General features: G+C 40.3%; 1 protein-coding gene across 2 annotated transcripts; it reads right to left on the bottom strand.

Moving 5' to 3' along the window:
• Positions 1-2,056: 2,056 nt before the first annotated feature.
• On the bottom strand, positions 2,057-9,869 carry gtf3c4 (general transcription factor IIIC, polypeptide 4). Of its 2 annotated transcripts, XM_008424664.3 has the most exons (5): positions 9,548-9,869; positions 6,800-8,503; positions 5,509-5,639; positions 5,010-5,098; positions 2,057-2,239 (listed from the first exon to the last, which is right to left on the bottom strand). In XM_008424664.3, exons 1-5 carry the CDS (start codon positions 9,860-9,862, stop codon positions 2,175-2,177), a joined length of 2,304 nt encoding a protein of 767 aa, XP_008422886.1. In that variant the 5' UTR covers positions 9,863-9,869; the 3' UTR covers positions 2,057-2,174. The 2 variants fall into 2 exon arrangements, with proteins under 2 accessions (XP_008422886.1, XP_008422884.1); XM_008424662.3 differs by lacking the exon at positions 2,057-2,239 and having other exon boundaries at positions 2,253-5,098.
• Between the last annotated feature and the right edge of the window lie 3,984 nt (positions 9,870-13,853).

Below are 13,853 nucleotides of genomic sequence, written 5' to 3'. Positions count from 1 at the left end.
AGTAAAATGTTCGTTTTTGTGGCGTATCTGTATCTTATTTTGAAGGGATATGTAAACGTTACCATAGCGACCAGAGTCAGCATTTGGGCTGTGGTGGAGAGGAGATGAGTAGAGCTTGTGAGTCTGAAGTCTAGTTTAGACGGCAAAATTTAAGATTGTCAGCCGATTCTCCAAACTTCTGTGACCACAGAGCTGATAAAAGTCCAACAGGTTCGATCGGTTCGTGTGTCCAAGACAGGAGCAACACGAACCGATTCCAGTCACGAACATCGCGATTCCAGAAGAAAATCCACAAAACTCCCAACATAGCATATTGAAATTTAGAATAACCAAACACGGATGATTATGTAGAAGCAATAGTGATAGTTTGTGGAGTTATTTTAAGAGATAAAAGATGTAACAAAAAGAAAAGGCGGTGGATATAAGACGACGGGAGCAGCCGCTCTATTTGCTGCACTATGATTTGGAGGTGACTGTGTTGCTTCATAGCTGGAGCTGGGCACCAGCACCCCTCCCGACCCCACTGAGGGACAAGGGTGTAAGTGGGTGGGTGGATGGATGGATGGATGGATGGATGTGTTGCTTCATAGTTAACATTTTTAACTGAAGCAAAATTTTCAAAGTCTTGACCGGTCTGCGGTACTAAAAAGGTTGGGGACCACTGCTTTAGTCGCATCTTTTTGGGCCTGCTATTGCCTCTAGTGGAGTGGAGGTGGTAACACAATTAATATAATTACATTACTAAATCAGAATACTGCAAAGTCTTTATCATTTATTATTAATTTTTCATTCTCTTAAGAATGTAGAGCTAATTAAATAATCTAAACAAGACCTTAAAGTGGTTCCAGTTTCTCTCGATGGCCAACTTGTTGAAACTGTGGCACATTTTAAGAACCTTGGGTCGTTCCTGGACAGTCAGCTCAACTTTGCTGAAAACACTGACTGTATTTTGAAGAACTGTCCTCAGAGATTCTACCTTTTAAGAAGACTTAGTGATCATGGGGTGACCAAACTATACTCTAGTTAGGTCACCCCTATGTCTAGAATTTGGGGGGGGGAAAAAATCATATTTTATTTATCACTACAGAAGGGTTCAGTGAGTGCGCATATGAAACTGGTGGGTTTGGTACCTCAGAAAAGGTTAAGAACCACTGTTCTATATCTTACAAAAAAGTTACTTGTAAGTTAGTTTTGTCTTATTTCAACTGTATTAAGATATTTGAATTAGATTCTAGACCAAAAATACTTCATAAGCTGCGTTTTCTCAGAGTTTTACCAAATGAAATCCCATTTCATCGTCCCGTTCTTCTGATCACCGGTCGTAGCCCCGTCCAAACAGCGATGAAGGGATGAATTTAACAATACACTCTGTAACTCGACTCCCCTCCTTGATTAGAATTAGAATCACATCTGGCTCCATGCTCTGTCCCTCATTACTGCTGAATCTCATTACGGGCGGCGTCCCCGCGGGAGAGGACGCGCCGCGTTTTTAACCACACTTTCCCCTTTTCTTCCTGCTCATTTCGTCTGCCTCGCCGCTTCGTCTCTTCTGCGTTTACATTAGCGGAAGTCCTCATCTGAGGGAATGACTGAGCGCCAGCACTTCTCCTCCTCCTCCACCCAGAGCCGCAAAATTGTTTTACAGTGCCAATTAAAGAAGGTACGCCGAGCTTTTTTTTTTTTTTTTTTTTTTTACAGAGTATATATTATTCACACCGTATTATTTGTTGCGCTCAAACAAAAAGAAAAAAGCAATACTAAAATAGGACTTGGAGAGCAAGTTCCACTAACTCGCAATAAAAACTACACCAAAGGTTCGGAAACACAGTCAACACGAGGAAAATGAGCGAGCTTATTTATGGCGCCCCTGAAGTCCAACTGATATAATAAAGACTTCCACATATAACTGCATTTTAAACTTTCCTACTGCAAACACGGCGCCTGCATGGGGGAATTAATTTGAAGGAGAAAAATAATAAAAAGAGCCGCAAAGTTGGAGGTAAAACATTCATTTAAAGCAGCTGATTTTCAAGTAAATAACCAAACCAACAACTAATAAAGGGTCTTTTTTTATTTGCTCTTTTTATTATAACGATAAAAACTAATAAAATAAATTATATATATGAAAAATAAAGACTTTAGAGCAGTAATTTTGAGTAAACTTGAGGTTGGTTTCAGATCATGGGTGAGTCGCAGAGCAGGCAGGGCGCCTTCAGCAGTTTCTTTATCCACTCCGGATCTGAAGCAAAAACACAGGAAGTTATTACAGGAAACCAGGAAATGGGAAGTTTATCCACCAAACTGAGAAATTAAAACTGTTAAATGACATCACAGATTAATATTTCACACATTTTAAACATAAAATCTGACAAATTTAGAGGTTTAAAGCATAAAATTATTAGAATCTGATATGAAATGTACAAAAAAACACATGAAAGCTCAAAATTATTACTTATAAACAAAGATGGCCGCCTCCAAACAATCTGAATTTTTCTACAGTGAAATCAATTTTATATTAAGAGTTGATGAGCACTACAAAAACAGCTTATTTCATTTGTAACTAGTATTTTTTAATATTAAGGAATTATTTACTTAAGCTGGTTTATCTTACTGAAAACTTATAACTTTGTTATAAGTTAGTTTTGTTTTATGAACTAAGATATTTGCACCAGAAACCAGATAAAAAATACATTTATACTCAGTTTCCAATTTAGATCAACTGTGTTCAAACTTCAATTTAAAATTTTGGTTATTTATCATTAAAATTGCAAACAGTTTAAATTCGTTATTTTTAACCATTTGACAATTAAGTAAAACACAGAACAATGTCCACAGATTGGTTAGTTTTTGTAATTTTTGTGTGTATTTTCAGTAACATAAACAGGATGAGGCTCATTCTGACTTTATTTGGCCAAAAACTTGGTTGATAAAAGATAAAAACAGTTTCCATTGGATTTTAATTTCCAAGTCCAATATTCCTATTTCTAATAACTGCACTGTTTTTTTGTACAGAATATTATTTGATGCTGCTGTTACACTTAAATGGTCTCTTTTGGGGACAATAAAAGATGTTTTTATATTCTATTTTTATTTATCTGCCTCCTGTCAGTGAAAATTGCACCCCAACGTCTTTAACGTGTTTCTTCATAAAACATTTGATGTGAGATACCAAAGTTATGCCTAATCTGCAGTTGAGGGCCGCACTAAATCTTTCTGATGGCCACAAATTTCCCCCCAGCCAGAACTTGGGAACCCCTGATCTTATATTGCACCATTCTTAAGGTTGCAGAACCTTAGAGGACCAAAATCTAAAAGTTTTAAGACTTCTCAGATTTTTGAACGGTGCAGATTGTTCAGCTAAACTGGGATGATGAAGATCTGAGCTGCAGGCAGAAGTCGCATGAAGCCAAACCGAGAAGTCTTGGAAGAAAATCCAAACATCTCTGCCAAAGCAGCCAGAGAACGGAAACCAATGAAGCCGTTTGTTCAGGATGAAGGTAAAAATAAAATTAAACATAGATTCCTGGAGGGGAAACATATAGTTAAATATCTAGAAAATAAGAAAACTAGATCTAATCCTGCTGAATTAAGATCAGAGTTGTCTGATTTATTCCCAAAAATGAAACAAGGATTTTAAAAATAAAACTATTGGCTTTCTGTTAATGAAGATCTGAAGAAAAAGTTATCAACGTTTTGCCATTTTTTCCATTAAAAGTATTTAGTTTTTGCTTCATTTACCTAAATATTTCAATTCAAAAATCTTTTATTGTTCCCAAATGGAAATTTAATGTTGTAGCTCAATTTAATATAAAATTTTTCAAAGAGTTTTTGAAGATAGTGATGGGAGGATCTCCTGTAGCAGTCTGTGCTACAGCGCATTTGGAGAACCCTCTGACTGAAGACATTGTTTTTCAGATTTTCAAACTAAAACTTTCATGTCAGACAAAGAGAACCCAAGTAAAAACAAAAGGTTTTCAAATAATCATTTTATTTAGCTAAACTACCTAGCTAATATGCTAACTGACACATTACAAGCTAGCAGCCAATCCAAGAACAGTGTTTATTTCCTCGTTGCTGATTGGCTGAAACCCCAAATGCGAATACAAGTAAAACTGTAGGCATTAGCTTCTTTGGTAGCGCCAAGATGGCTTTCAGGGCACAGATTAAGATACATTTAGTGTTTATACTGTTAGAATAAGTGATAAGTGTTTTATTGCAGTAGCTGCATTTAACCAAATTAAATTATTTTAAAAAAATAATAATTTCCTTAGGACTAGAGTCACATAAAGACTAAAATCCACTCAGCAACTGCATTTAATTATATTTTAATATTTATTTATACATATTTATTGAGCAAACTGAAGAAAATAGTAAAACTAACACAATATGGCAGTTTGGGGGGATTTTAAATATTTGGAATTTATCATAACAATCAAAACCTCATCATATTCATACATTTTACAATATATTTGGGATTTATACTGTTAAAATAGAAAGTGTTTCATGTGTTTTATCTGCATTTCATATTAAATTATTGTTAAAATTGATAATGTTTTGTAATATGCTTCTTTAGGACACAATAGTCATATTTTATTTATTAGTTCTTATTTTATTTATTTTCTTATGAATAGATCAAACAGTGGAGAAAAATAGTAAAACTAACACTATGGACAGTTTTGGGGCATTTAAACATTATTGATAGGAAATTATTGTGACAATAATCAATCAGAATCTCAAAGATAAGAAATTTATCACGACAGATTACAGACGATACAATAAATGTTTAAAATATGTGGCGGAGGAACTAAATAAAACAAAAAGGGACGCAGAAACGGAGCAAATGAAGCTGATTTCTAAAGCGGTCGCTGGTTATTAGGTATTAACTCCTCAAGCGGGTGGAAACCCGACATGCCAGGCGTGGATCTCAGCGGCGGCGCGGGGCGAAGGCTGTCGCTGAGGGTGACAGGCCTGCGAAACGGAGGAGGAGGAGGATGGAAAGTGGCGCTTACCCTCAGGCTCTGGCAGTCTGGCAATGCAATCCTGCAGGAGGCAGCGTCTGAACGTCAGCGTCTGGCAGGCCTGGTATGACAACACGCACCTGGAGGAGAGCGCCACAAATACATGAGGAAACCGGATGGGAAGGGACAGCAACACACACACACACACACAGAAGAAAACAAAAAAAAAGTTTGGCGGATGTGCGAGTGACGGGTGAGGAGCTGGGATGGCGAGCCCAGCAGAGGCGCCATGTGCTAGCAGGAGGAACGGCTGACGGATGATATTTATGAGGAGATGAGAGCGACGCTTGAGTAAATATCAAAAGGTGGGCGGCTTGATTACGGCTCTCCGAGGATAAATAAACTGTCAGAGGAGGAATTTGGCATTAGGATTCGGTTTGTGTCCTAACTGTCAGGCTCCCGGAGGAGCAGCAGCAGCAGCAGCGCCCACGCTTCGCTCTGAAGGAAGGGGAAATGAAACTGCCATCTTTTTAAAGATCGTCGTTCGGACCTGAGCCACATGTGTCCGTTTTCGCAGACGGCTTGTTTGCAGTCGGTGAAGGGCAGCGGGGCTTGACAGAGACTGCAGCGCTCCGGGAACGTCTGCTTGTTGAGCTTCTTCCGAATGTGGCCGATCAGAACCTGGAGGAGCCAAAATGAGTTTATCAGAACCACAGCTCAGGTTCCTGAAGTTTTGATAGAACCGACACAAAACAAAAACACTCCACATAAATTAAATCATTTCAGCTACAAAACATAATACAAGTAAAACTCCCATGATTGTTATTCTTAAATGGAACAGAAAAGAGATTAGTTTTTTATTTTTTAGTATCTAATTAGTGTGTATTACTGGACAACGAAGTCATAATATTATGAGAATAAACTTGTATGATAATAAACTCAAAAATATATGAGAAATAAAAATTACCAGAATAAAGTAGTTATAATACAAGAATAAATTCGTAGCAACAATAAAGTTTAAATTAGTTCATTGTCTAATAAAGCTAAAATTAATAAAGTTTTTATTTATCTATACAACAATAAACTGATTATAGTGATGACTGAAAATTAGATTTTAAGATAAAAAGTATTCATATTTTTCTGTTTAAAAAAATAGATTGGATAATTTTTTTCCCTCATGTTTTCTGAGGTCATTGTAGCGCCCCCTGCTGACTCCCCACTTTGAAAACCACTGAACTAGAAAGCCACTGAAGAATTTAAAGGGGCAGTGTTACATATTTTCCAGGCACATTTTATAGCACAATCAAGTAACTATGTTACCTACAGTTGTAATAAAATGGGTATTTTAATCACATTTCATAAAATAAATTTGACTTTGTAAATGGGTCTCTTTCTCTTTAAGAAATCCGTGCTCTATCTGAAGCTCCGCCTTCAGGAAGTCATCCCAACATGGCTCCTCAATTAACCCTTTAACAACAATTTCACCAGCGTTTCAACAGGTGTTTGCTAATTGCTTCTGGCTAGTCTGAAGGAGCTGAGTGGGGGAGGGGCTTCTTTCTCGAAGGCGGGGCTAAGCCCACCCAGGCGTTTTGCACTGCTAAATGGTTGCCATTTAGCAACCATTTAGCAGCAATAAATAAATAATTTATTTAAATAATAAATAAATTATTTATTTATTCTTTTACAATCAAGTAAACGCTCCCGTTACGTTCTTAACGACAGAATAAAATTATAAAATGATTTAAAGTTCAAATTTACGTTAGAAAGTCCTTTCAGCAACTTGTTAATCACTGAAAATATTCTTGCCGGTCTAAAAATGAGTATTAAAAACAAGTGCGTACCTCTGAATCTTTGTCGTTGGGATCCCTGGACAGGTAGTCCATCAGGCCGCAGGTGGGGATGCAGATGTTCTGAGGAACCCAGGTGTTGAGGTAGACGACGCCCAAAACCTTCTTCATGTGATCCCTCATCAGATGCATCTCTCCCGCTTGCATCAAAGTCTGAACCTCGGTCCTTTGGTCCTCTGCTTCCCCCTCGACTCCACCAGCCGCGCCCTCCACCCTCTCCACAGCCTCGTCCTCTTCCTGTACCAACACTTTGACCCCCGTCCGCCTGGGTTTCCATTTGTGCTCTGTGCGCGGCGCCTGCAGGGTCAGGTCAAGAACCCGTGTCAAAAAGAGCTTGATGCGCCACAAGTACGGCGAGTCCACTTCCTGGAGTTTACGGTTGAGCTCCTCCTGGAGCGACCCAGGGACGCATTTGGTTTTCAGAACGTGCCATCTCACCAGCTCGAGCAAGTCCGCCGTTTTGAACAGGTTCTGATCGGGGGATTTGAGCAGGAGCGATGCAGCCGCTTCAGGAGTTTTCAGCATCAGGAAGTGGATCTGGAAGTTTTTATGGAAAGGGTGGAAGCTACTGACGATCCCCGGGGCGCTGACTAGAGCAACGTACGCGCCATTGTGGCTAACAGCAATCCCGTGTATCCATCGTCCTGTAAGGGTCTCTGGCTGAGCCAAGTCCTCTACTTTGAAGATAACAGAGCTCTCCGTGAACGTTGGCGTCAGCTTTTTGATCCAGCCGTCCATGGAGCATGAGTAGACCGCAACTTCCTGCTGACTGACTGCCAAGGAGACGACAGGCAGCGAGTTGAGTCCCGTTATGTGGGAATTGTGAATGTTGAGTCCGTTCGGTGAAACCATCAGCAAACACCAGAAGACGTAGCAACCCCTGGAGGCGAGAATGAGGCTGCAGCTGGTTTTATGGATCGGGTGCATCACCGAGAAGCACCGGATGTTTTCCACTGCGATCTCGTCGCACTCCTTCCACAGGATGACGGGGAGCCGGAGCGTGCAGTAGCCCTTCACTTTGGACAGGCTGACTGGCATGATCTTGACAGGTCCAACCTCGCTGCCGACAATCAGCCCTCCCATCCGCTGACTGCCGTTCTCGTACTCCCACCATGCCAGGTCGCTGGGTCTGCTCACGTCAGACTCGATGAGGTCGTAGAAGACGACGTCGACTCCATCCGCGAACGGCAGCACGAACTTCCACAACACGAGGTCGCCGTTTTCCATCAGGACGGCGAGGAGAACCATTTCTTCATCCACGCAGCTGTTGTCCGCCTGGACCCTTTTGATGGTGTAAATGCTCGACCACTCCATCTTCACAGGGGTCTGCATGCGGAACCGCCGCTGCAGCTCGGCGAGGTCCAACAGGTCCGCCTGCGGGGGGTTGTTATCCTTCTTGGCGTAGCCTCGCTGCTTTAGCCGCTCGCCGTAGTTCTCGGTAAGATTGACCAGCAGTTTCCACTCCAGGTGGCCGCGGCTGCTGTGGACGGTGAGGCGGTTATCGAGCGTCAGGCAGGCGAGGAGGCAGCGGCCGGACGAGTCGCAGCCCAAGGGAGACCAGCTGGCGAACTTCATCCCGCTGTGAACCCCGACTGACGGGTTGATCACCGTGTCCGCCAGAAAGACCTGCCGCACAGTCGGGTCTGGATCCAACGAGAACTTCTTTACAGCCTGCGACAGCTCATCTGGCGGTCCGACCTTACAATCCAAAAAACAAACGACCACGGTCAAATGCCGTTAGATTTAACAAGTTAATATCCAAATTCTGTTTATTTATCAGAAAATTAGACTTTTAAATAGTTTGGAAAGTTACACTGTAAAAATGAGCAGTAATAATTTAGTTCATTTAGTCTGTCGCAGAGAAAAATGTGGTTCTTCATTTTCAAAGTCATATTTTCACCATTTTTATTCCTACATTTATAAAGGCGAAAGCACAATATTTAGTTAAAGTTAATATTTAGCTTTCAAATTAAATATTAGGTCAGGAAGCTAAATATTTAGTTTTCAAGCTAAATATTTAGCCACAAATTAAATATTTTGTTGATTACATATTTTTTTACTAAACTACGTGTTCAATTTTCAAGCTAAATATATAGTGTGATAACTAGAAAATTAGCATATTTAATTTAATAACTAAATATTTAGCATGTTAGCACATAGTACAATTTAGTTGCTATTTCATACCAAGTAAATACTAAATAATGTGGTTTTAGACTAATGTGGTTTTTGACTAATTATTTAGCTTTTCTGCTACATATTTAGTGTGAAATTTTAGGTTTATTCTAGCAAAGTTTAATAGTTAAAAAACTAATCTCAAATTTTCAACTTTTCAAACTGAGAAATTTCCTACTTTTTCCAAGAAAATTAACTTCCGTGTTATTTTATAGCAAATGTTTGACTTTTTGAACTCAGTGCTGTCTGATTGTTTTTCTAGAAAATTTCTGAGATTAATCTAAAAAATTTTGAGTTTATTTTTTGTTTTATTTTGGGTGAAAACTTACTCTCTTTTTTTGTTTACAATAAACAGAAATTAACTGTATCACTGCAAAATGTGACAGAATATCTTGGAAGCTAAATCAAGCTGCCAGAATCACAGATAATGTATAAAAATAGAAGAATATATGTTGTTGTTGTTTTACGTCCTAAAGCAACATCTTGCTGCAGAAACGTTATTTTTGCCGTTTTGTTTTTTCTCATCGAACAGCAGTTTCTGGTTCTAACAGCGGAATATCTTTCATTTACCCGCAGCTTGTGGGTCTGGGTCGGGACGGGGATGGAGGTTCTGTTGAGGCTCAGGTCCTGCCTGCTGCTGTGGATGTCACAGAGCAGCTCCAGCACTGACAGGGAGCTGGAGGTGCACACAGCCAGGCGGTGATCCGGAGACCAGCGGAGGGGCTGCAGCCCGCTCACCGGGGACAGCAGCGGCACCACCGGGTCGCGTTTGACCGGCACGTCCCGCGGCGTGGGCGGCACATCATCCCCGTCTAAAGGCTCCGTCTTTATCGCAACGTTTCCAGACTCCGGGCGAGCAGAGTCTGGTATACTGGCGGCCGCCATCTTTACCAGGAAGCGGAAGTGACGTCATCATAAACGGGCGGGTAAGAGGAAACTACTAGTAAAAATATTTAGAAACACTTTTTTTTTCTCCAAATAAGTATTTTGTAAGGAACAAGAGAGATTTATGTAGCAAAAGCAAACACGTATATTTTGATAACTGATTTAAAAATGTCTTCTTGCTGGTGGAACAGCAGTTTCATGAGGACTGTAAAGTTTTCAGCTACATTTAGCTTCTCAATCGGCCAAAGCAATATTCTATTGTTCTGATACCATCCCTTCGGCGGTTCAGTTCAATTCAATGTTTTATTTATTTAAATTATTTATTACTTTATTCATAAAGTAAAAAATAAACACAATACCCTGATAGATAATCAAAACAACATTAGTAATTTGAATGGGAAGAAGTACAAACTTATTTATATCTACCCCTTCTCACAGTCTTTATAATTTATTATTATTTATTATCTGTTTCCTTATTTTAAATTATATGACAATAAATTTTATATAATTTAATAATCATTTTGCTTCCTTTGTTAGTTTTTGTATGTAAATAACAACAAATCCAATGAAAATTTACATTTTGATATAACAACATTACGCTTGGTTAGTATGTAAAACCTCTTTTATACAAATTTTTATCCATCCTTAGACCTCTGTGCATCACAATGTACGCAATTATGGAGGAAAAGCAATATGTAGAGGCCCCATTTCTATTAAACTTATTGATTTCACACATTAAAGGTTAACAGATGTAGCGTGACCGTTGTGGTCAACAATGTGTGTGTTTGCAGGAGAGCAGCTTTAATTGTTCGATAGCAGTTGTACCTGGCTATATAATATAAATCAGAATAAAACTTTCCACTAATGTCAAAAAAACACAATTTCACAATTGCGATGTTTCCACTAAATAAGAAATGTCATTAAAATGAATAAGTTTGTTCATGTGATAAGACATTAAGAAACATCTTCAATCTACTTCCTGTCGTCTTCTTCTTTGTGGTTTGCGGGAGTAGTAACATCCGATTGTTGATCACGACTTCGGCTCTTTTCAAACTCAGAAATGTCCTTGTTTTTAATCTAGAAAAAGTATCAGATTAATCTGATAAATTAATCTGATAACTGCAGAAAACAAAGTGTTTCCATTGCAGTTTTGCGAAATATGTAAATATTTATACGGCCAAGAAACCACCTCATGCTAGTGCAAAAACTTTGTATTGAAACAACTAGATTTTTTTTCCCATTAAGCAAATTTATTTTCAAAACATCAAATTGTTCAATTATATAATTGACAGAAACGCAGCTAATGTGAGCTGATTTCAGTACTTCGGCTGTAAGCCAGGCCTTCTCGTCCAACATCAGCGTCTGACCTCATAAACACTCTTCTGTAAGAATGGCAAAAACGGTAACTGAAAATAATCATTTCAAATGCATATTTCCTATAGCCTTGGTGAGATATTCTTTATGTTTCGTTATTTCAATCTTATTCACGTCGTTCAGTTGTTTTCTTGAAGCTCTCACCAAGACTCTGCGTTAAGATGAGAATATCTTTTACTGTAATTAGATTAGAACAGATAAAACTTTAATGATCTCCATTGGGAAATTATGTCATCAGCGTGTCACATCCATTCATCGTTCGCGGAGACAAACACCGAAGCGGCGCTGTCACTCTGACAGCCGCGACATCAGTCACTTCATTTGTCCGAGCGCAGCCCCTTCTCGTCAGGAGAGATCATTAAATGTCATTAATTAGTAAAAAACTATCCGGTTCTCTGTTGCTGGCTGAATCCACACATCAGCTCGCTTTGTGGGACCAGTCAGCCGGCGCCTCTGGGCCGGTCAAAGGTCACGCCGCTGCAGAACCGGAGTATCAGACGCAGACGGTGATTTGTTTAAGCCCCCTGTTCGCTGTAAACTCTCAGCAAGACGACAGGCAGAGTTATTTGTCACAAAACAAATCGCTACAAATATGCGAGACAAACACGGAATCGCACACCCACCATGTTTTAATCCCTCCATTTTCTGTCTTTTGTTTCGATAATCGGAGTAAATAAATGAACGGCGTGTTTCATTCTTAATGAAGCGTGTCGTGGATGAATATTTCACACACCTGCTGCTGTGAGTGTCTGCAGTGGGTTTTGACTTGGGACCCGGACTCAGCCCGGGGAAAAGTATGAATGTCGGATTAAACATTCATCAAATGCTGTCACAAAAACTTTATCCTCTGCTGCCAGCCGCACATGAAGATGGAAGAAGCCGGATTTGAACCCCAGGATTGTGTGCTGGAGGAATTATTTAGGCTGGACTCGAGTCTGAAGGCATATAGGTTATGTAGTGTGGGTTTATGGATATGGATGGGATCAGCTCGGGTCAATCCTCTGCACCTCTGAAGTCCAGCTGCTGTCTTGTTATTGCCTGCAGGATCCTCCTCAGCCTTTCAACCCTCAGCAGACCGCATCCTGCAGCCTGCCAGCGCCGGGCGTCAGGGCAGCCGCCTACATGGATGTGGTGAGGAGGCCTGCAGGGACGTTTTGATGCATGGCTCACCATGCATGTTTTAATCATTCAGCCTTCCCAGGAGGCGGCGGCTGCTGCTGCACCGCGTTACAGAGTACACACAATTACTGATATAATCACGGTGATGATAATGAAATGTATTTAGAGCGCGGTTCGCTCCGTTCGGGGAGACTCTAACAGGACGTGGAGGAGCGTCGGAGTTCGGGTTTCCTCTGGAGACCGGTGGCACCCGGCGGGTTGCCGTGGCGGCGGAGATTAGCTGTTGACTCGGCGCTCCTTCTGCGCCACCGACTGCTAAGGCCTCACCTGACAGTTTCCCCTCAGATGCTCTGCACAGAATGAGGGAATCTGACACCTGAGCGAAGGAGGGCCCCTCCACCGTCTTCACATCTAACACAATTGGTGTCAAACGTTTGTGCTGCTAAACGTCTTGTTTGTGCCGCCATCATTTTAAATAAATTAATAAATGTTTCCAGAGGTCATGAAAGGTCAACCATCCCCAACCACCTTCTTCAAGTCAGGAAAATTTGTGTCAGTCAACTCAGCTACATTTGTGCTGCAAAATGTTTGGTTTGTGCTGCTTTTGCTTTGAAGGTATTAATAAAGGTTTAAAAGTCAGAAGGTTTCCAGAGGTCATCATTAATATCTTCAGGGCAAAAGCAGCACAAACAGATGTAGTCGAGTTGATTGACATTAATTTTGTTTTTATCAACATCTTTAAAATGACAGCAGCACAAATTAAAATCTTTTGCTGCACAAACATTTGACACAAATTTTGTTAGATTTGAGTAATGTTGGGGGAGTGTGAGTTGGTTGACCTTTTGACCTTTAAGCTTTCATTTATATCTTCAAAGCAGAAGTAGCACAAATAAAAAATTTTGCAGCACAAATGCAGTCAAGTTGACTGACACCAATATCATCTGATTTGAAGAAGGTGGACAAGTGAGCTGGTTGACCTTTCATGACCTTGGGAAACATTTATTAATATCTTTAAAATGATTGCAGTACTGCCCTGCGACAGACTGGCGACCTGTCCAGGGTGTACCCCGCCTCTCGCCCGGAACGTTAGCTGGAGATGGGCACCAGCAACCCTCCCGACCCCACTGAGGGACAAGGGTGAAAGAAAATGGATGGATGGATGGATGATTGCAGTACAAAAGAACATTTTTGCTGCACAAACACAGCACAAGCATTTGACTGCAATTTTACTTGATTTAAGTAACGTGGGGAGACTGGTTGACCTTTTGACCTTTGAACTTTCATTAATACCTTCAAAGAAAAGCAGCACAAACAAAAATTCTTGTAGCACAAACGTAGTCGAGTTGATTGACACCGATTTTGTCTTATTTGAAGGTGGAGCTGATCTGAATATGACGTTTGTGTCAGGAAATTGATCTCTTTTGAGTCTGTACACCAGTTAACGATTAATCGATTACTAAATTAGTTGATGATAATCAATAAATTGCGATTAATCTGA

Source organism: Poecilia reticulata, chromosome 12, assembly GCF_904066995.2.
Source record: "Poecilia reticulata chromosome 12, P_reticulata-male-v2, whole genome shotgun sequence".
Lineage (NCBI taxonomy): Eukaryota > Metazoa > Chordata > Actinopteri > Cyprinodontiformes > Poeciliidae > Poecilia > Poecilia reticulata.
This window is presented reverse-complemented; position numbering and strand designations above follow the sequence as displayed.

Excerpts from the sequence above, each read along its gene's own strand:
- gtf3c4 (XM_008424662.3), bottom strand. The coding sequence starts at position 9,862 with ATGGCGGCCGCCAGTATACCAGACTCTGCTCGCCCGGAGTCTGGAAAC. Across the intron at positions 8,504-9,547 it reads CCCAGACCCACAAGCTGCGG|GTCGGACCGCCAGATGAGCT; the intron begins GTAAATGAAAGA and ends TTGGATTGTAAG. Across the intron at positions 5,640-6,799 it reads CCAACGACAAAGATTCAGAG|GTTCTGATCGGCCACATTCG; the intron begins GTACGCACTTGT and ends TGGCTCCTCCAG.